We start from the raw sequence: 23041 nt of genomic DNA on the forward strand, positions 1-23041 counted from the left end.
GTAAATCTCTCTTTTTTTTAAATCAGGGGAGAGTTTTTATCAGCTCTGTTAACATAGTATCAAGCTTACCTCCTGTCCTCCATGGAACCCAATGCCTGTGTGCTAGCCCCAGTGGGTACAATATTCATCATCCATGCTGCCACAAGAACCACACGAAGGATCCATGCAGTCTTCAGTGTGAGCATGGATCCTCTAGCAGTTACCCTCACCAGGGACTCGGGAAGCCCTGAGCATGTGGACCCGCCTACAGTGACTGCCCAAAGACCCAGCCACACGCTGCACCCTCCCACCACAGGCACAGTGATTTCACAGTCCCAGCACACAAGGCTCCCACAGTCACGAGCACCCAGCCCACATCAGTCCTCCCAGCCAGACTCGGGCATCGCCTCTCAGCTAGTTGCTGAGCACGTATGTTCAAAATGGTGCCCACCCTCTCTCGGCTTGTTACAGGGTGCCAGTGCCGGGTTGTCAGGGAGAGAAATGTGCCCCCCTCCTTTTTTTTCCCTCTAGGTTGGCAGGTACACTGTCTTCCTCAGGACTCCAAGCTAGACTCAAGCCAGGCTTTATCACCAATGGCTTGGGCTGCTGCATTCTGGTCTTATCTCACTCTCCAAAGCTGATGCTGAGGCTCTCAGCTGGGATCCTGAGTTGTGCATGTCCACAGCCACCACGTAGATCCACAGTGTCCCTCTAATTTGCATGGCATTTCCTCTGGAGTTTTCTCCCAAACTCTTCCCTCAGAGTGTACTCTCTCCACTTTTTTTTAAAATTTTTTTAATGATTAAAACACAAAGATTGGGCCGGCGCCGTGGCTTAACAGGCTAATCCTCCGCCTTGTGGCGCTGGCACACCGGGTTCTAGTCCCGGTTGGGGCGCCGGATTCTATCCCGGTTGCCCCTCTTCCAGGCCAGCTCTCTGCTATGGCCCGGGAGTGCAGTGGAGGATGGCCCAAGTCCTTGGGCCCTGCACCCGCGTGGAGGACTAGGGAGAGATACCTGGCTCCTGGCTTCGGATCAGCGTGATGCGCCGGCCGCAGCGGCCATTGGAGGGTGAACCAACGGCAAAAAGGAAGACCTTTCTCTCTGTCTCTCTCTCTCACTATCCACTCTGCCTGTCAAAAAAACAAAACAAAACAAAAAAAAAAAACCCAACAACACAAAGATTAATAAGGTTGTAACAAATACTCAGAAGTATTGAGTGTGAAAAAAAGTACAAAGTAATAGCCTTTCTATTATGTAGAAGCCCTATCACTGTTTTGGAGCATTCTTTTCTAGTTCTTTCTCTTTTTATACATACACTATTTTTAATGAGATTGTTACCTTGTTACTATTTCATGTGTAGATGAGTTAGCTTGTTTTGAAAAAGCTCCATTAATTTCTGGACATTTTTAAAATTAAATATTCCTTGGAAATACTATTAAAGTGTTGTGCCATTATGTGGAAGCATTGCAAGTTCTGTTCTCTTGTATTGTTTCCAGTTGATGCTAATATGAATAATACTGTGGATACATTCCTATGATTGTAGGATATTTTAAAAATTCAGTTTATGCTTTTACCACTAGTACATGGTATTGCTATCACACTTTCTAGTGTTGACTATGTATCAGTTTATAGAAATGATTGGGCCGGCACCGTGGCTCAATAGGCTAATCCTCTGCCTTGCGGCACCAGCACACCGAGTTCTAGTCCCAGTCGGGGTGCCGGATTCTGTCCCGATTGCCCCTCTTCCAGGCCAGCTCTCTGCTGTGGCCCGGGAGTGCAGAGGAGGATGGCCCAAGTGCTTGGGCCCTGCACCCACATGGGAGACCAGGAGAAGCAGCTGACTCCTGGCTTAGGATCGGCATGGTGCGCCGGCTGCAGCATGCCGGCCGCGGCGGCCATTGGAGGGTGAACCAACGGCAAAAGGAAGACCTTTGTCTCTCTCTCTCTCTCACTGTCCACTCTGCCTGTCAAAAAATTTAAAAATAAATAAATAAATAAATAAGAAATGATTGAATTTGCAAGCATAGGAGTGGTATCAGTTTTTAAATAATTTATACTAAAATGTTTCACACTTCATAGTTTTTTATTTTTCTTTCCTGTATTGTTTATTCATGTGGTGCTTCTTTCCATGAAAATATTTTTTGTAGCTTAATAATAAGCTTTTCATCTCCCCTCTCCCCACTGGTAAGAATTACTTCACTGGTCACTGATACAGTCCCTAGTCAAACTTGAGATTTAAGAATTCTTGGCTCTCATATATTTAGCCTAGTGTTTCCAATCACTACACAATTCTAATTAGGTTTCCAAATTTAAATTTGGTCTTCTGGATAGGCTTTTCTAGGTCATTAGTGCTTTCCAGAATTAGTTATTTGGCACCTTTTGGGTCACAATTTCTATTTCTTGTTCCATATCCAGACATAAAAAGAACTGGAGGTTATTTTGTTTTCTGGAAACTGATATAAACAAATCAAGCAATGACTGGTACAATATAAATGTCTTCTAGTTGCTTGGTTTCCTAGTAAAACTGTCAGAAAACAGATGAAGCAGATTGTTATTAAATCAGAAATATTCTCTTTCTTCTTTCTCTACCTCCATCCCTTCTTCCTTCTCCTTACTCCCCTCTCCTCCCTTTTTTCCTTTTTTTTTTTTTTTAAGTCAAGCAACAATTTGTGTTACTTGTGAGATCTCTTCCGTAATTTATTAGGTGATTTTTCACCTTAATGTTTTCAGCAGTAGCTTGAATGTAGCAAAAACTGTCTACCTCATCATTCTGCAGATTTCCAAGGCACACATCACAAATGTGGCCTTTGAGATAATTTTGGTTCTTTGACTTTTTATCTGTGACTAGTGTATTTCCAGTGTTTCTGAGTTGAGCATGACTGTACTTTTACATTCTACTGATAGTTATTAGAAAATAGACCAAATACTCTCTTGGTTCCTTTTTTATGCTTATTAGGTGCTCTTGACCATTGCACTGCCATCCGCTTATTCCTCATATGATATTTAGCAATTTTTTTCCTAGTTTGTCATTTGATAATTACTGTTATGGTGTATTTTGATGTGCAAAAATTAAAAACCCTTTGTAGTTATTAATGCTTTCTCTGATTTCTGTTGTTTTTGTATTTATAGTTCTTGTATAGATAGGGCTAACTGTATAACAGTGTTTTCTTTCTTTTTTTCCCCCCTTTTTTAGTTTCAACTACTGGTCCTTCAGTATATTATAGTCAGTCACCAGCATACAATTCCCAGTATCTCCTCAGACCAGCAGCTAATGTTACTCCCACAAAGGTAACAGAGGAATAATTTATATAATATATAGATATCACCTTTTTAATTGATTAGGCTACCTTCAAAGGAATAAATTCAGGTTCAGTTCTTAAACTTATATGTTGCTGAATATAAAGATATTTCTAAAAATCTCTCCAAATGCGGAAGTTACACTTTTTAGTAACCTTATTTTGTGTTAAAATAAATTTGAACATTTAAAATATTTTAATAATTAGAATGGTGATAGTTTTGGGTTCTTCATCATTCTGTTTTGACAGAAATAAGATTAGAATGTTCTTTTTAAAACACTGTATGGCAAGTACTTCTAGGCCTAATGTGGCTATATAAATATTAAGACAATATTGCAACAGTAGTTGAATATGCGGGCTTTGAGGGTTCAGTGCATGTAGACCCTTGCTTTTCTGTTTACTTTGACCATTCACAAGTTTCTTAACCTCTCTATATATCAATTGCCTTGTGTAAATGAGCATAAGTCTTTTAATTCATAGAGTTTTTGAGAATATTAAGATATATCTAAAATGCTTAGAGCTGTGCCTAAATTGCCATGTTAATACATGTTTACTAAATGTTATAATGTTCATCAGCAGCAGCATCAGTAGTTAGAATTTTTTAATAAATTACTTAGAAAGGAACATATTTGCTCTTTGAATTTATTGTAGAGGTAGATTTTTTAAGATGGTGTCATTTGTTGATTTTTGTTATGTACTGAGTAATAATGCTGTCTTTTAATGATGCGCTGTGTATCCTATCCTAATGATATTTCTTTCAACTAATAGTACTCAAGTTTGAGGTTTGTGATAGTTGGTTTGTATCTGGCTATTTATAGTTTTGAATACAATCTGTAAAACATTTTAACTTTTTTTCTTTTAGGGTCCAGTTTATGGCATGAATAGGCTTCCACCCCAACAGCATATTTATGCGTATTCACAGCAGATGCACACACCACCAGTGCAAAGCTCATCTGCTTGTATGTTCTCTCAGGACATGTATGGTCCTCCATTGCGTTTCGAGTCTCCTGCAACAGGAATTATGTCACCCAGGGGTGATGATTATTTTAATTACAGTGTTCAGCAGCCAAACACAAACCCATCTTTGCCAGAACCAGGATATTTCACAAAACCACCTCCAGTGGCAAATCACGCTTCAAGATCTGCCGAATCTAAGGTTATAGAATTTGGAAAAACAAGTTTTGTTCAGCCTGTGCCAGGTGAAGGAATAAGGCCGTCATTGACAACACCAGCACATACAACACAACCACCTCCTTTTAAGTTTAATTCGAATTTCAAGTCAAATGATGGTGACTTCACATTTTCCTCACCTCAGGTTGTGACACAACCCCCTTCTGCACCTTATGGTAGTAGTGAAAGGCTTTTAGGTCTCCTGACTGCAGATAAACATTTGCAAGGAGATTGCTATAGTGGACCAAAGCCAATTCCTAGTCAGACCATCGGGTCTCGGAATACATTCAATTTTGGAAGCAAAAATATGTCTGGAATCTCATTTACGGAAAACATGGGACCAAATCAGCAAAAGAATTCAGGTTTTCGTCGAAGTGATGACATGTTTACTTTCCATGGACCAGGGAAGTCAGTGTTCGGGACACCTGCTCCAGAGCTGGCAAGCAAGAACCATGATACAGATGCAGGCAGTGCCCATGGAGATGAGGATGAGGATGGCCCGCACTTTGAGCCCGTGGTCCCTCTTCCTGATAAAATTGAAGTGAAGACTGGTGAGGAAGATGAAGAAGAATTCTTTTGTAATCGTGCAAAATTATTCCGCTTTGATGGAGAATCCAAAGAATGGAAGGAACGTGGGATTGGCAATGTAAAAATACTGAGGCATAAAACATCTGGTAAAATTCGTCTTCTGATGAGGCGAGAGCAAGTATTGAAAATCTGTGCAAATCATTACATTAGTCCAGATATGAAATTGACACCAAATGCTGGATCAGACAGATCTTTTGTATGGCACGCCCTTGATTATGCAGATGAGTTGCCTAAACCAGAACAGCTGGCTATTAGATTCAAAACTCCTGAGGAGGCAGCACTTTTTAAGTGCAAGTTGGAAGAGGCCCAGAGCATTTTAAAAGCCACAGGAACTAACTTAGCAACAGCACCAAATGAGACTATCAGAACTGTAAAAGAATCCACAAGTCATGACAACAAGGATATTTGTAAATCTGATGCTGGAAACATGAATTTTGAATTTCAAGTTGGAAAGAAAGAAGGGTCTTGGTGGCACTGTAACAGCTGCTCCTTGAAAAATGCTGCAACTGCGAAGAATTGTGTATCATGCCAAAATCTAAACCCAAGCAGTAAAGAGCTCCTTGGCCCACCATTAGTTGAAACAGTTCCTGCCCCTAAAACTGGCCCAGCGAATGCTCAGGATAGATTTGCATTAATGGCTCCAGTGAAAGAAGGTCATTGGGACTGTAGTGTTTGCTTAGTAAGGAATGAACCTACTGTATCTAAGTGCAATGCATGCCAGAATACGAAATCTGCTAACAAAACTGGGTCTTCATTTGTTCATCAGGCTTCCTTTAAATTTGGCCAGGGAGATCTTCCTAAGTCTGTCAATAGTGACTTCAGGTCTGTGTTCCCTATGAAGGAGGGACAGTGGGATTGCAGTTTGTGCTCAGTGCAGAATGAAGGGAGCGCTGCAAAATGCATTGCCTGTCAGAATCCAAGAAAACAGAGTGTGCCTGCCTCTGCTGCTGCAGCTCCTGCCTCTTTTCAGTTTGGTACTTCAGAGACGAGCAAAGCACCAAAGAGCGGATTTGAGGATGTTTTTGCCAAGAAGGAAGGACAGTGGGACTGCAGTTTCTGCTTGGTGCAAAATGAACCAGATGCTACAAAATGCATTGCCTGTCAGAATCCAGGTAAACCAGGTCCATCTGCTGCTGTTGGAACCCCCGCCTCTTTCCAGTTTGGTACTTCAGAGACGAGCAAGGCTCCTAAGAGCGGATTTGAGGGGATGTTCACCAAGAAGGAAGGACAGTGGGACTGCAGTTTGTGCTTAGTAAGAAATGAAGAGACTGCTACCCAGTGTGTTGCTTGTCAGAGTCCAAACCCACAGAACCAGCCTACTTCTGCTGTTCCAGCATCTGCCTCTTCAGAGACAAGCAAGGCTCCAAAGACTGGGCTGGAAGGACTGTTCCCCAAGAAGGAAGGACAGTGGGATTGTAGTGTGTGCCTTGTGCAAAATGAAGGTTCTTCCTTAAAATGCGTGGCTTGTGGTGCCTCTAAATCAACTCATAAGCCCGTTGCAGAAGTTCCCTCAGCTTTCACATTGGGCTCCAAAACAAAGTTAAGTGACTCTTCTGCAAGTCAGGTAGAGACAGGATTCAAAAGTAACTTTTCAGAAACAGCTTTTAAATTTGGCAGTACGGCAGAGCAAGGGTTTAAGTTTGGACATGCAGATCCAGAAAATGCACCGTCATTTACATTTCAGGGTTCTTCTAATACGGAATCCAAGTCAACAAAAGAAGGGTTTAGTTTTTCAATTCCTGTGTCTGCTGATGGCTTTAAATTTGGTATTCAGGAACAGGGAAGTCAAGAGCGGAATGAGAAACACCCCGAAAATGACACTGGCTTCCAGGCACAGGATGCTAGTAGCCAAAAGAATGGTAGTGGTGTGATCTTTGGTCAAAAAAGTAGCACTTTTACCTTTGCAGATCTTGCAAAATCAACCTCAGGAGAAGGATTTCAGTTTGGCAAAAAAGACCCCAATTTCAAGGGATTTTCGGGTGCTGGAGAAAAATTATTCTCATCACAGAGTGGTAAAATCGCTGATAAAACCAACACTTCTGCTGACCTTGAGAAAGATGATGATGCCTACAAGACTGAGGACAATGATGACATTCATTTTGAGCCAGTAGTTCAGATGCCTGAAAAAGTAGAACTTGTAACAGGAGAAGAAGATGAAAAAGTTCTATATTCACAGCGGGTGAAACTATTTAGATTTGATGCTGAGATAAGTCAGTGGAAAGAACGGGGCTTAGGGAATTTAAAAATTCTCAAAAATGAGGTGAATGGAAAACTAAGAATGCTGATGCGAAGAGAACAAGTCCTAAAAGTGTGCGCTAATCATTGGATAACAACTACAATGAACCTGAAGCCTCTCTCTGGATCAGATAGAGCGTGGATGTGGTTGGCTAGTGATTTCTCTGATGGTGATGCCAAACTAGAACAGCTGGCAGCAAAATTTAAAACACCGGAGTTGGCTGAAGAATTCAAGCAGAAGTTTGAGGAATGCCAGCGACTTCTGTTAGATATACCACTTCAGACTCCCCATAAACTTGTAGATACTGGCAGAGCTGCTAAGTTAATACAGAGAGCTGAAGAAATGAAGAGCGGACTGAAAGATTTCAAAACGTTTTTGACAAATGATCAGACAAAAGTGAGTGATGAGGAGAGTAGGAGTTCTGATGCAGGGTCGGCCAGTGCTTCAGATACAACAGTCAAGCCAAATCCTGAGAACACGGGGCCCACGTTAGAGTGGGACAACTATGATTTAAGGGAAGATGCTCTAGATGATAGTGTAAGTAGCAGTTCAGTACATGCTTCTCCACTGGCAAGCAGCCCTGTGAGGAAAAATCTTTTCCGCTTTGGTGAGTCAACAACAGGATTCAACTTCAGTTTCAAGTCTGCTTTGAGTCCATCTAAGTCTCCTGCAAAGTTGAATCAGAGTGGGACTTCGGTTGGTACTGATGAAGAATCTGATGTGACTCAAGAAGAAGAGCGAGATGGACAGTACTTTGAACCTGTTGTACCTTTACCTGACCTCGTGGAAGTATCCAGTGGTGAGGAAAATGAGCAAGTAGTTTTTAGTCACAGAGCAAAACTCTATAGGTATGATAAGGATGTTGGTCAGTGGAAAGAAAGAGGCATTGGCGATATAAAGATTTTACAGAATTATGATAATAAGCAAGTTCGTATAGTGATGAGAAGGGACCAGGTATTAAAACTTTGTGCCAACCACAGAATAACACCAGATATGACACTGCAAAATATGAAAGGGACAGAAAGAGTATGGGTGTGGACTGCTTGTGATTTTGCAGACGGAGAAAGAAAAATAGAACATTTAGCTGTGCGTTTTAAACTACAAGATGTTGCAGACTCATTTAAGAAAATTTTTGATGAAGCAAAAGTAGCCCAAGAAAAAGATTCTTTGATAACACCGCACGTTTCTCGGTCAAGCACTCCAAGAGAGTCACCGTGTGGCAAAATTGCTGTAGCTGTATTAGAAGAAACCACACGAGAAAGGACGGATTTAATTCAGGGTGATGACGTAGCAGACACAACTGCAGAAGTTGGAGAAGTGTCTACCACAACTGAAACAACAACAAAAGCGGTGGTTTCTCCTCCCAAATTTGTGTTTGGTTCAGAGTCTGTTAAAAGCATTTTTAGTAGTGAAAAATCAAAGCCATTTGCATTCGGCAACAGTTCAGCCACTGGGTCTTTGTTTGGATTTAGTTTTAATGCACCTTTGAAAAATAACAACAGTGAAACTAGTTCAGTAGTCCAGAGTGGATCTGAAAGAGAATTGGAACCTGCCAAGTCTGAACTGTCAAAGAGCTCTGAGATCAAACATCCTTCAGATGGCAAAGCCAAAAATCTCTTTGCTTCCTTTCCAAAGGAAGAAGCCTCAACCAGTTACATATTTAAAACACCAGAAAAGGGTAAGTGCTTAGTTTTTAGAGTTAAGCAGTTTTTTTCTTTTAATGTTCTTTATGTAGATTCTTTGTAGAATGGTACTGTTGTTCAAAGGTAGATTGTAAACATTGCTTTGTAAACCCAAAAAATATTTCTGATTTTTTACCTCAGGTTCACCCATGAGTATTCACACAGCAGCAGATGTTGTTTATTTGTTACTTTAGCGATTTCAATAATTAGAAGATATTGATAGCATATACGGTAGAGTAAAAGAACCCCAAACAGTTTAAAGAGTCCTGTACTTGATTCATGAGTGTTAACTGAGTCTTTTTAAAGTGTTCATTCTCCAGTTTATTATTATTAGCACGCAAAAAGCATGATTTTTTCAGAAATTCACATATTGGTTAGTCTTATCACCATTTTTTATACCTTTCATTAAGCAAAAAAATAGAACCACTATGTTAGATGAATAGATTAAGACAACTAGATGAATATGAATTGAGAGACACTGGCTTTTTATATTTTAAAATCCTATTTGTTTCCCAAAATATTCGAAAATTAATGCTCTTTGTTTTCTAGGATTTAATTTTAGCCTTTTTAAATCTAATCCAATGGCCTTTTGGACCAGCACCCCTTCCTCACAGCCTGAGAGTGAAGGTATAGAAATAGTATTCTCCAGTATGAGATGGCGAGCAGCTGGTAGTCCTTAGTAAAGTAATTGTGGCTGTGTATAATTCAGTACTTAACAACATGCATGTTGGAGAATGCCAGTTTAAGTAGAGTATCTTTTGACTGATGATGTGGTACCCTTTAATGCTGTTTTTAAAAGATTTACTTGGATTCATGTTTTCTCATTGCCCCCCCCCCCTTTTTTTTTTTGCTGTGTTGTCCTTTATTGCTTTATTAGTTCAACTCTGTTAAATGAAGATTATGTTTTGCCTAACCTTTGTCTTTAGCCACTAATGTCTGCCAGTATTCAAACCTTGTGGCCCCAGCATGCTTACAATATGAAACAGTGCCCTCTGTAGGGCTCTTTTTTATCAGCTGTATTTGAAAATAGACCATATTTTAAGCACCATCACTGTATAGCTTGTATGTTTTGTATGTAGCACTGATGGCTTGCAAAGGTAAAATGGTGCTGCTAGAGTGGAGCAGTTCAAAGTGGGATCTGTTGCAGATCTTTAAGAGCGAGGTTGGAGAAATGAGCTCACCATTAGTGTCTAATAACACAATTTGAGCATGCCAAACAGTACAATGATAAAGGGCAGTCTGATTTCTGGGGTCTTCCATTTCAGAATATACCAGTTATTACTAGTGAAGGTAGTTCTTAGAATCTTTTATTCCTTTTTTTTTTTATTAAAATTTATTTATTTACTTGAAAGGCAGAGTTACAGAGAGGCAGAGAGAGAGAGAGATCGATCTTCCATCCACTGGTTCACTCCTCAAATGCCTGCAACTGCCGGAGGGGCCGATCCGAAACCAGGAGCCAGGAGCTTCTTCCGGGTCTCCCATGCGGGTGCAGGGGTGCAAGGTGTTGGGCCATCTTTAACTGCTTTCCCAGACCATAGCAGAGAGCTGGATCAGAAGTAGAGAAGCCAGGCCGGTGCCGTGGCTTAACAGGCTAATCCTCTGCCTTGCGGCGCCGGCACACAGGGTTCTAGTCCTGGTTGGGGCGCCGGATTCTATCCCGGTTGCCCCTCTTCCAGGCCAGCTCTCTGCTATGGCCCGGGAAGGCAGTGGAGGATGGTCCAAGTGCTTGGGCCCTGCACCCGCGTGGGAGACCAGGAGAAGCACCTGGCTCCTGGCTTCGGATCAGTGAGATGCGCTGTACGCAGCGGCCATTGGAGGGTGAACCAACGGCAAAAAGGAAGACCTTTCTCTCGGTCTCTCTCTCACTATCCACTCTGTCAAAAAAAAAAAAAAAAAAAAGAAGAAGAAGAAGTAGAGAAGCCAGGACATGAACCAGTGGCAATATGGGATGTCGGCACTGCAGGTGAAGGCTTTACCTGCTACGCCACAGCAAAGGCCCCCAGAATCTCTTATTCTTAAAGATGTAGTCTTTGAGAAATTGTGTGAAAAAGGTGGACGTTATAAACTGAATATATACTTGTGGTGCACAGTCTCTGTAGATACTAGGTTAAGACTCTGACCTGAGAGTGAATTTACCACCATGGTTACGAAGGACAGTTTGAATCTGATAAGATCATAGTTCCATGAGACCTTAGAACTGAAGACCTCAGACATGAGGATACCAAAGTCTTGAAAACTTGTCTTACTTACCCAAGACATCTTTACCAGCTAATAACAGAACCAGAACAAGAATCTGTATTTTATGGTATTCTGTACTAGGTAGAATTGTTACTAAGTTTTTGTAATGGAGGGGCTTTAGTTTTCTAGAGCAGTATCATCCATTAGAAATAAAAGGTGGCCTGTGTATGCAATTTAAGATTTTCTAGTAGCCACATTAAATAAAAGGGGAGGGGGGGATTAAAAAAAGGGAAACATGAAATTAATAATATATTTGATTTAACCCATTTTGTCCAAAACATCACTTTAACTTATAATTATGTAGAAAGTTAGTAAGATGTTTTAAGCATTCTTTTTTTTATACCAAGTTTTCAGACTGTAGTATGTATTTTTACACTTAACAGCATATTTCATTGTAGATTTGCCACCTTTCAAGTGTTTAACATGTGCTAGGCTATGATATTGGATGGTATAACTCTAAAGAACGTCTTCCTAGTACTAGATCATGCCAGCATACTGCTGTTCTTCTAGGAAGACCACAACAGTCTATGTACAGAATTCATTTTCTCCCTGTAATTTTTTGCCCCTTTCATTGAAGGACTGGGGAGGGAGGAATTTTTTAAAGATTGTTTAATTTGAAAGAGTGACAGAAATAGACTGGTGAAGGGGGAGAGTAGTTCATTCCCTAAGTGCCCACAGCAGCCAATGTCCAGACCAGGCCTATGTCAGGAGCCAGGGACTCCATTCAGGTCTCTGTCATGAGTGGCAGGGGCCCAGCCACGTAGGCCACCATTGGGCTTCTTTTCCAGGCACAGTAGCACAGAGCTGGATTGGAAACGGAGCATCCTGGACTAGAACTGATGCACATACAGGGTGCTGCCCTCGCAGGGCAGCAGCTTTGCCCTCTGTGCCACAATGCTGGCCCTCTTTGATTTTAAATAGATGTGGTCACTAGAGGTTTTCGGTAGAACACTAAATCAGGATGCTAATTCTGATTCATAATTATTTTAGAGCTCTGCATCAGAGCCATGTGTGTTTTTATCAGTATGCTGTTTTAACCCACAGCTAAGTTCCATGGGTTTTTATTTTCAGTTAGAATGTTGATGTTAATGTTAATTCTTAACACCTTTATCTTTTTTTTTTTAACTTGTGTTATAGCAAAAGAGAAGAAAAATTCTGAAGATCTTCCTTCAGATGATGATGTTCTCATTGTATATGAATTAACCCCGACTCCTGACCAAAAAGCCCTTGCAACGGAGCTTAAACTTCCTCCAACTTTCTTCTGCTATAAGAATAGACCAGATTATGTTAGTGAAGAAGAGGAGGATGGTAAATCCCTTTGTCATTTTGAAAGTTTTCTGTTCCTGCCAATCTTAGTAATTGACAGTATGGTTTATTTATTTAAAGCCTGCCTCTTAGAACTCATCACTGATACCCTTACAGGTAGATACTTACTGTTGGGATGTATGAAAATAGTCAATAGATGTAATGAGCAAATGAATGGCATTCATCTAGCAACATTTTGGGGGGCAGCTGTCATATGCTGAGCAGGCATTTTTTGAGAGAATTGAAAGGGCACACAGGGTTCCAATGACAGAAAATTTTGTGTGCCATTTCAAAGTTTTTAAGCTGGATAGCTACATTCCCAGCCAAGTCTCAATGGGATAAATTGACAGTGGATTGGGTTGTGGGACGGGAGATTGGAAAATGTAGAAGTGATAGTAGAGCACTTCATAATCAGAAGAAATTCTGAGCAGAAGCTGTGACAGAAGGAGATGTAGTGGAGATGTACACTTGGTAAAGTGGGCTGCTATTTAGATGGAGAGAGTGACATTGGAAATAGTAGATTAGGAAAAGACCCAGACTTACTATAAATTATTAAATACAATCAATTTTACTTGAAGATGAAGATTTTGAAACAGCTGTCAAAAAACTTAATGGAAAACTCTATCTGGATGACTCAGAAAAATGTAAGCCCTTGGAAGACAATCTAACAGGTATGTTAAGTATAAGGAACTACCATGATATTTTCAACAAATCTACTTAAAAGCAACTGCTTAGTCTAATCATTTATGTAATTATCAATTTTACTTATGACTATGATGATTGAAAATATTTTAAAGTTACACTAGGTATAAAACATTGTTTTCCTGGTGGTTTTTATTCTCTATTAGCATTCACAGGTTGGGTTTGTTTGTTTTTTTAAGATTTATTTATTTGGGCTGGTGCCGCGGCTCACTAGGCTAATCCTCCACCTGCAGTGCTGGCACACAGGGTTCTAGTTCCGGTCGGGGCGCCAGATTCTGTCCCGGTTGCCCTTCTTCCAGTCCAGCTCTCTGCTGTGGCCCAGGAGTGCAGTGGAGGATGGCTCTGCACCCCATGGGAGACCAGGAGAAGCACCTGGCTCCGGGCTTTGGATCAGCGTGGTGCACTGGCCACAACAGCCTTTAGGGGGTGAACCAACGGAAAAGAAAGACCTTTCTCTCTGTCTCTCTCTCTCTCACTGTCCACTCTGCCTGTCAAAAAAAAAAAAAAAGATTTATTTATTTTTTCCAGTGACTTGAACAGCCCTTGTCTTGACTGTCAAGGAATAGTTTATTATTTTTTAATTATTTTTTTCTACTTAATACCATTGGTTGGACTCTTTACTTAACATAGAATTAATCATGAGGGTATAAAGTCAAGTGAAAATAGATCCCAATAAAAAATAAGAGTGGGAATAAGAGAGGAAGGAGCTGTACAGTTCTGCACACATTCCCATGGACCTACCCCTAAGGGTAAAGCTAAAAACTTGCCATGGGACTGCAAATTCCTTAAGCTTGGTGGTACTAATACCATCTTATGTATTAAAGTGATCATATTAAGTGTACAATTGATCATATAGATAGGATTAAGTGTCAAAGGGATCACATAAATAAGACAAGTGTCTGGTAATAACAATAGAAAGAATTAAAAAGGAGATGTTCTAACATGGGAAGCAGGCCACACAGCAAACTCATAGAATGACAAATGCCCTCAACAGCACTCTGACCTAAGAATCAGCCATTAAGGCATTTGGATCTGGCTGAAAAGCCCATGAGAGAATTTCAGGCATGGAAAGCCAAGACTCTGTGGCAAAAAATGTTCTACATGAAGGATCTCTATGAGAGAGACCCCAGTGGAAAGAGAGAACTTCCACTTTGCTTATGGTCCTGTCTAAATACTGACAGAGTCTGTGGACTCAAGGCTTCTGTACGTTGGCAGCTCATGTCAGGAGCCTTGGATGGTCACTGACATCATAAATAAGAGTGTCAATTGTTAAATCAACAACAGGAGGCACTGTGCACTTACTCCCCATGTAGGACCTCTGTTCTTAATGAGTTGTACTATGAGAACTGTAAAACTTGTTTTCAAACAATACTTTATACTTTGTGTGTGTGTGGGGTGCAAACTTTTCAAATCTTTACTTAGTATAGAGTTGGTCTTCTATATAAAATTAATTAAAAATGAATCTTAATGAAGAATGGGATAGATGGGAGAGGGAGTAGGAGGTGGGATGGGAGTAGGGATGGGAGGGTAGGTGTCAGGGGAAGAACCACTATATTCCTAAAGCTGTACCTATGAAAACTGTATTCATTAAATAAAAGCTTTCTTTAAAAAATTGTATTTATTGAGGCTGTGATCACAGGTTGCTGGTGTGTGTTTTCTTTCTTTTTTTTAAAAAAAGATTTATCTATTGAGGCTGCTTTGTGGCAAAGCATGTTAAGCTGTTGTCTGCAGCACCAGCATCCCATATGGGTGCTGGTTTGAGTCCTGGCTGCTCCACTTCTGAACCTGCTCCCTGCTAAAGCACTTGGGAGAACAGCAGAAGAAAGCCCAAGTGCTTGGGCCCCTGAACCCATATGGGAGCCATTTTGGCAGTGAACCAATGGATGGAAGACTCACTCTCTCTCTCGTTCTTTCAAATAAGAAAATATATAAGAATAAGACATTTTTTTTTCTTTTTTAAAGATTTATTTATTTATTTGAAAGTCAGAATTACACAGAGAGAAGTTCCATCCTCTGGTTCACTCCCTAATTGGCCGCAATGGCTGGAGCTGCACTGATCCGGCACCAGGAGCCAGGAGCTTCTTCTGGGTCTCCCGCACAGGTGTAAGGCCCAAGGGGTTGGTCCATCCTCTACTGCTTTCCCAGGCCATAGCAGAGAGCTGGATTGGAAGAAGAGCAGCCAGGTATCAAACCGCTGCCCATATGGGATGCTGACACTGCAGACAGAAGCTTTACCCACTGTGCCACAGTGCTGGCCCCACAGGTCATTTTTTAAAAGATTTATTTATTTGAAAGGCAGAGCATTAGAGAGAAAGGGAGAAGTCAGAGCAGGATTGTTCTTCCGCTTAACTCCCCAAATGGGCCCAATAGCCAGGCTGAGGCCAGGAGATAGGAACTCCATCCTAGTCCCAAATGGGCCATTGGCTGCTGATATTCTAGGCACAGTAGCACAGAGCCGGATTGGAAATGGAGCAGCCAGGATTCCAATAATTTGAATGGCATTCTAGTATGGGATATCAGTGTTGCAAGCAGTCCAACCTGCTGTGGCACAATCCTGACCCATGCATAGGTCTTTTTACTGTGGTTTATATTACATTGAGGACAACTGTTGTGGAATAATCGAATTTCATCCTAAATGTTTTCTTCTGTTTGTGTTGTATGTATTTTTCAGATCCTGAGAAAGAATGTGTTATTGTTTGGGAGAAGAAACCAACAGTTGAAGAGAAAGCAAAAGCAGATACCTTAAAGCTTCCACCCACATTTTTTTGTGGAGTTTGCAGTGATACTGATGAGGACAATGGAAATGGGGAAGACTTTCAATCCGAGCTTCAGAAAGTTCAGGAAGCTCAAGTAAGAAAGGCTTTTGTTGTTTAATTTTTGTTACCTTGCCTTTGTTGGTTCAGTAAATTCAGAACTCCAACGTGACAGTAGGGATTCAGTTACTTTTACCTCACAGAGTCTGCATGAACAGGAAGCTGTAGTCAGGAGCCAGAGCTGGTTATTAAAACCCAGATACTCCTTTGTGGGACACAGGCTAATACTTGCCTCTAATTTTCTTTTTCATTAGGTGTGTCCATTCTGTTTTTTATTACTTTGTTTTTGCCTTCTTACCACCTCTTCTGAATTATTTGAAAATTTTTCAGATTTCAGAATTTATTATATTTTTGACTATTTCTTAGTTTTTTTTAATGTTTGCTTTAGAGACACATGTACCAAACAGAAACTGTTTAGAATTGTGTTCCCTTTCAATTCAAATTAAAATATAGTTGCATTTGAACTATAGGTTTTTAACACTCCTTCATGATGATGGTAGTTGTCATATATTGCAGTTATGTACAACAAAAATTTGGTCAGTTGCATTTTGCTCTCGGTAGCCTTTTTTTATATGTGTATAAAGATTTATTTATTTGAAAGGTAGAGTGACAGAGAATGAGAGAAAGAGACCTTCTGTCTGCTGGCTCATTCCCAAATGGCCCCAGTGTCTGAGTCTGAGCCAGGATGAAGCCAGGAGCCAGGCACTAAATCCTGCCCTCCTATATAGGTGGCAGGGGCCCAAGCATTTGGGCCATTTTCTGCTGATTTCCCAAGTGCATTAGCAAGGAGTTGCTTCAGAAGTAGAGCAGCTGGGACTTGAACCTGGTGCTCTGATACAGGTACAGGATTCCAGTGGCCCTCAATATTCATATATTCTTCTGAACCTGAAAGCTAAGGACAGTTTTATTCACCTGGGTCTTTGCCATTTTTGTTGTTATTGGTTCATTCCAAGCATTCTACGACTCCACGTATGCTGTCTTTCACTTTGTATATACAGAACTTCCATGAGCATTTTCTTTGAAGTGGGTTTACTAATGGTACTTATTCTTAGTTTTCCTTTGGGTAAAAATATCTATTTTTCTTTCAGTTTTAAAAGATTATTTTGGAGAGATAAGGTGCAAGATTGACAGTTTTCTTTCAGTACTTTAAAAATGTTTCAGTATTTGTTGGTCATCTTAGTTCTTTGTGTATTCTGGATGTACATCCTCACAAAATATTTTGCAAATATTTTCTTCTATGTGGCTTCAGTTTTCATTCTCAACAGTGTCTTTCATGGAGCAGTAGTTTTTAATTTTAATGAATTCCAAGACTTTTTATCCTTTGATGAATCATGCTTTGATATTAGATTTAAAACATCATCACCTAACCGTATGTTACCTGTATTTCTTGCTTTTATTATATTCTAGAAGGTCTGTAGTTTTTACATTTCTTTGGTACATTTTGAATTCATTTTTTGTGAAAGGTTAAGATTTATTTTTTACTTTGTGAATGTCCAGTTGTTCCAGCACCGTTTGTAGAAAAGACTAGTTGAATTGCCCTTGCTCCTTGTCAGTGATCATCTGACTGTATTTATGTGGCTTTTGTTCTGTTCCATCATCTTCTTGCCTGTTCTTCCATCGCTACCAAAGCATCTCAGTTAACAGAGCTTTGTAGTGTGTCTTGTGGTTGGATAGTGTCAGTCCTCTGACTTTGTTCTTTAGTATTGTGATGTCCATTCTGTGTCATTTGTCTTTATATATAAACTTTCAGATTAGTTTGTCTCTACCTACAAAACAACTTCTGAGATTTTGGTTAGAATTGTGTTGAGTCTGCAGGTAAATTGAGGAGAGCTTTTTTTTTTTTTTTTTTTTTTAAAGGTTTATTTATTTGAAAGGCAGAGTTACAGAGAGGGAGGGAGAGACAGAGAGAGATCTTTCATTTGCTAGTTCACACCCCAAATGGCTGCAACAGCTAGAACTGGGTCAGGTCAGAGCCAGGAGCTTCATTGAGGTCTCCTGCCTGAGTGCAGGGCCCCACGTACTTGAGTCATCTTCCACTGCTTTCTTAGGCATGTTAACAAGGAACTGGATCAGAAGTGAAGCAGCAAGGACTTACACTGGTGCCCATATGGGATGCTGGCTTTGTAGCCAGTGGCTTGACACACCGCACAATGACACTGGCCCAGAGCTGACATCTTAATGTTGAATGTGGAACATCTATTTCTATTTCCTTTAATTGCTTTCATCACAGTTTTATACTTGTCCTCATGTAGGTGTATCTATTTTCATATTTTGTTCCATTTATGCTGTCATGGGTTTTTTTGTTTTTGTTTTTAATGTAAATGGGACTGTGTCTTAAATTTCAAATTCCAGTTGCCACCAGTATTTAAGAAGGCAGTTGACTCTTTGAAAGGCAAAGAGAGAAAGACTCCCATCTGCTGGTTCATCCCCCAAATGGCCATTGCATACCAGGACTAGATCAGGCCAAAGCCAAGAACCAGCCATGTAAGTGACAGGGACCCAAGGACTTGAGCCATCAATCATCTACTACTTCCCAGGCACATTTGTCAGTGGTCTGGATGGGAAGGTTGGCACTACAGTATGGGGTGCAGGCTTTCTAAGTGCTTACTACCCTGCCACTACACTGGCTCCCAAGGTATGTTTTTGTCTAGCCTTTGGGGTTTTTTACATAGATAATTCTTTCAGTATTGAGCAGTGACAGTTTTATTCTTTCCTTGCCAATCTTTATTTTTTTTTTTTTTTCAAATTTATTTCTTACTTGAAAGGCAGAGAGAAAGGGACAGAGTTTGTTGTATGTTAGAAATGTGACTACTAAAAAGAAATGAGTCAAGTTGTGTAATGGCAAGTGAAACAAAAATAGCATAAAAGCAGTAAGGGATCTGAATTACAATTATGAGATAAAAAAATCTCTTGGGGCCGGCGCTGTGGCGCAGCGGGTTAATGCCCTGATCTGAAGCTCCGGCATCCCATATGGGCGCTGGTTCGCGACCCGGCTGCTCCACTTCCAGTCCAGCTCTCTGCTATGACCTGGGAAAGCAGTAGAAGATCGCCCAAGCCTTTGGGCCCCTGTACCCATGTGGGAGACCCAGAAGAAGCTCCTGGCTTCTGATTGGCACAGCTCCAGCCGTTGTGGCCAACTGGGGAGTGAACCAGAGGATGGAAGACCTTTCTCTCTCTCTCTCTCTCTCTCTCATTCGTTCTCTCTGTGTAACTCTGACTTTTAAGTAAAATAAATAAATCTTTAAAAAGAAAGTAATAAGTCTCAATTGGTTAAAGTGTATACTTTTTATATATTGTTTTATTTGATTTGTCAATGCTTTGTTGATGATTGTAAGTCTTTGTACATGGAGAAACTGGTTTTCATGCGGCGGCCATTGGAGGGTGAACCAACGGCAAAAAGGAAGACCCTTCTCTCTCTCTTTCACTGTCCACTCTGCCTGTCAAAAAAATAAAAATAAAAAAAAAAAAAGAGAGAAACTGGTCTTCAGTTTCCCATTGTTGGTATGACTTCACCTGGTTTTGATATTAGGGTAATGATGGCATAGGATGAGTTCAGTGTTTCTATTTGCTGGAAGAAATTGCAGGAATTTGTATTTGGTTTTGAAATATTTGTTGGAATTTGTCAGTGAAACCATGTGGGCCTGGTAATTTCTTTAGGGGAAGGATATTGTTAACTCAGTTTCTTTAACAAATGTAGACTATCAAGATTATTTTTTCTTGTTAAAGTTTTGGTACATTTCATCTTAGTTGTCAAGTTTTGGGGCATTGTGCTATTCATGGTACTCGATTTTGGCTCTTAATGTCTATGAGATCAGTAGTGATGGATCTAGTTTCTGGGGTTAGTAATTTGTCTTTCTCATTTTCTTGATTAGCCTACTGAGAAGTTTTTTATTTTTATTGATCTTTTCAAAGCTTTTGATTTCATTGAATTTTCTGTTGTTCCATTGATTTCTGATATTTTTATTAGTCTTGCTGTGTGGTTTTTTTTATTTTATTTATTTATTTATTTTATTTATTTATTTATTTTGACAGGCAGAGTGGACAGTGAGAGAGAGACAGAGAGAAAGGTCTTCCTTTTGCCATTGGTTCACCCTCCAATGGCCGCCACGGTTGGCATGCTGTGGCCGGCGCACCGCGCTGATCCGATGGCAGGAGCCAGGTGCTTCTCCTGGTCTCCCATGCGGGTGCAGGGCCCAAGGACTTGGGCTATCCTCCACTGCACTCCCGGGCCACAGCAGAGAGCTGGCTGGAAGAGGGGCAACCGGGACAGAATCCGGTGCCCCGACCGGGACTAGAACCTGGTGTGCCGGCGCCGCAAGGCGGAGGATTAGCCTAGTGAGCCGTGGCGCCGGCCTGTAGTTTTTTTTTCTTTTGCTGTTCCTTCTCTAGTTTCCTAAAGTAAAATTTAGATGTTACTGATTTTAGATCTTCCTTTTAAATGTGTGTATTCCTGGTGCTATAAATATCCCCCATCCTAGTTTTTGCTATGTCTCACAAAATTTTATATTCTCATTTTATTCAAAATTTCAAACTTTATTTTGGTGCCTTTTTTTTTTTTTTCCTAAGATATATCTTATTTATTTGAAAGAGTAACAGAGAAAGGGAGAGACACAGAGAAAGGTTTTCCATCTGCTGGTTCACTTCCCAAATGGCCTCACTGGCCGGAGCTGGGCCAGGCTAGGGCCTGGAGCTTCTAGAGATCTCCCACATGAGTGCAGGGGCCCAAGCACTTGGGGCCATCTTCTGCTTTCCCAAGTGCATTAGCAGGAAGCTGGATTAGAAGTGGAGCAGACAAGACTCAAGTCGGGGACCATATGGGATGCCAGTATCACAGGCAGTGGCTTTACCTGCCATACCACAATGCTGGCCCTCTTGGTACTTCTTTTTTTACTTTGCACATGTTATTTAGAAGCATGTTTAATCTTCAGCAATCTAGAATTGGGGCCAGCGCTGTGGCATAGCAGGTTAGAGCCCCAGCCTGTAGTGACAGCATCCCATATGGGTACCAATTTGAGTCCCAGCTGCTCCACTTTTGATCCAGCTCTCTGCTATGCCTGGGAAAGCAGTAGAAGATGGTCCAAGTGCTTGCGGGCCCCTGCACTCAAGTAGGAGACCTGAAAGAAGCTCAGACTTCGGATCAGCTCAGCTCTGACTGTTGTGGTATTTGGGGAGTGAACCAGCAGGATGGAAGACCTCTCTCTTTGGCTCTACCCCTCTCTCTAACTCAGTCTTTCAAATAAATCAAATCTTTTTTTAAAAAAAAAAAAAGAATCTAGAGTTTTTTTCCAGCTGATATTTCTCTTAATGACTTAAAGCTTAATTTCATTGTGGTTTGAGAGCGTATATTGTGTGATTTCTGTTCTTTCAAATTGTTTGATGTGTTATATATCTTAGAATAGGTATTTTGTCTTGGTAAATGTTTTATGTGAGTTTATGAACAATGTTCTGTTGTTAGATGTCATCCTTAAAATCTATTCCTGTTAATGTATCTTTCATTTGTAAAATTCCCATTTGGTTCTTTTTTATAACTCTGTTCATTTGCTGAGAATTTCTGTCTTTTCATTTGTTTTAAGAGTATTTTTCATTACTTCTTGTGCCATTGTTGTAATGGCTTGGTTTTTTTTTTTTTTTAAGATTTTATTTTATTTGAGAGGCAGTTACAGAGAAAGAGGGACATACAGAAAGTTGTGTCATCTGCTGGTTTACTCCCCAAATACCATAGCAGCTGCAGCCACCTGAAGCCAGGATCCTGGAACTCCATCAGGATCTCCTGCATAGGTGCCAGGACACAAGCACTTGGGCCATCTTCTGCTTTCCCAGGCAAATTAGCAGGGACCCGGATTGAAGTAGAACAGCTGGAGCTTGAACCAGTGCTCATGTGGGATGCCAGCATTGCAGGCAGCAGCTTAACCCACAGTGCTGCAACACTGGCTCTTTGAATGACTTCTTTAAAATATTTTTTGTAGTTCCAGAACATGGGCTTCTTCCTCTGGCCAAAAAGAGCTGGCTTTTCGGCCGGCGCCGTGGCTCAACAGGCTAATCCTCCGCCTTGCGGCGCCGGCACACCGGGTTCTAGTCCCGGTCGGGGCACCGATCCTGTCCCGGTTGCCCCTCTTCCAGGCCAGCTCTCTGCTGTGGCCAGGGAGTGCAGTGGAGGATGGCCCAAGTGCTTGGGCTCTGCACCCCTTGGGAGACCAGGATAAGCACCTGGCTCCTGCCATCGGAACAGCGCGGTGCGCCGGCCGCAGCGCGCTACCGCGGCGGCCATTGGAGGGTGAACCAACGGCAAAGGAAGACCTTTCTCTCTGTCTCTCTCTCTCACTGTCCACTCTGCCTGTCAAAAAAAAAAAAAAAAAAAAAAAAAAAAGAGCTGGCTTTTCTCGAGACTTTTATGTTTGTGCCATTGGCAGTTTCAGGGTTTTGTGCTGCTCTAGCATCCAGGCTGGAATACAGAGGAGGCATAAAAACTCCACATGGATCTCACTACCAGATTATCCTTCTGCTCCTGTGTTACTTAACCCATCTGCTTTCATCCACCTTCCAGAGGCTTTGTACATTTTTCAGTCTACAAGTTTAGTTCTAGGTTTTGGGAGACATAAGTTGAAGTACCCTTCTTCCATCTTTCCAGAAGCCTAAGTCTTCAGTTTCTTTTGAAATAGCTTGTAGGGGGGCCGGCGCTGTGGCATTGTGGGTGAAGCAGCCGCTTGCAGTGCTGGAATCCCACGTGGGCTTTGGTTTTTGTCCTGGCTGTTCCACTTCAGATCCAGCTCTCTGCTATGGCCTGGGAAAGCAGTAAAAGAATGCCCAAGACCTTGGGCCCCTGCACCCACGTGGAAGACTCGGAATAAGCTCCTGGCTTCAGATTGGCACAGCTCTAGCCGTTGCGGCCATCTGGGGAGTGAACCAGCAGATGGAAGACCTCTCTATCTCTCTGCCTCTCCTTTTCTCTCTCTGTAAATCTGACTTTCAAAAAAAAAAAAAAAAAAAAAAAAAAAAAAAAGAAGTAGCTTGTAGGGTCCTTTTTCTGAAA

General features: G+C 41.2%; 1 protein-coding gene across 3 annotated transcripts in view; it reads left to right on the top strand.

Annotated features, from left to right (window-relative positions):
- LOC133772922 (E3 SUMO-protein ligase RanBP2) overlaps positions 1-23041 on the top strand; it is an 80570-nt gene that overhangs the window by 47960 nt on the left and 9569 nt on the right. For 2 of the 3 annotated variants that reach the window (XM_062210057.1, XM_062210058.1), the window contains exons 19-23: positions 3175-3269; positions 4140-8949; positions 12329-12499; positions 13075-13167; positions 15870-16048. In XM_062210057.1, the coding sequence (XP_062066041.1) occupies positions 3175-3269; positions 4140-8949; positions 12329-12499; positions 13075-13167; positions 15870-16048 (5348 nt within the window). The remainder of the gene's footprint in view (positions 1-3174; positions 3270-4139; positions 8950-12328; positions 12500-13074; positions 13168-15869; positions 16049-23041) is intronic. The other variant, XM_062210059.1, reaches the window with a different exon arrangement.

The sequence above is a fragment of the Lepus europaeus genome, chromosome 13 (genome assembly GCF_033115175.1).
Source record: "Lepus europaeus isolate LE1 chromosome 13, mLepTim1.pri, whole genome shotgun sequence".
Taxonomy (NCBI): domain Eukaryota; kingdom Metazoa; phylum Chordata; class Mammalia; order Lagomorpha; family Leporidae; genus Lepus; species Lepus europaeus.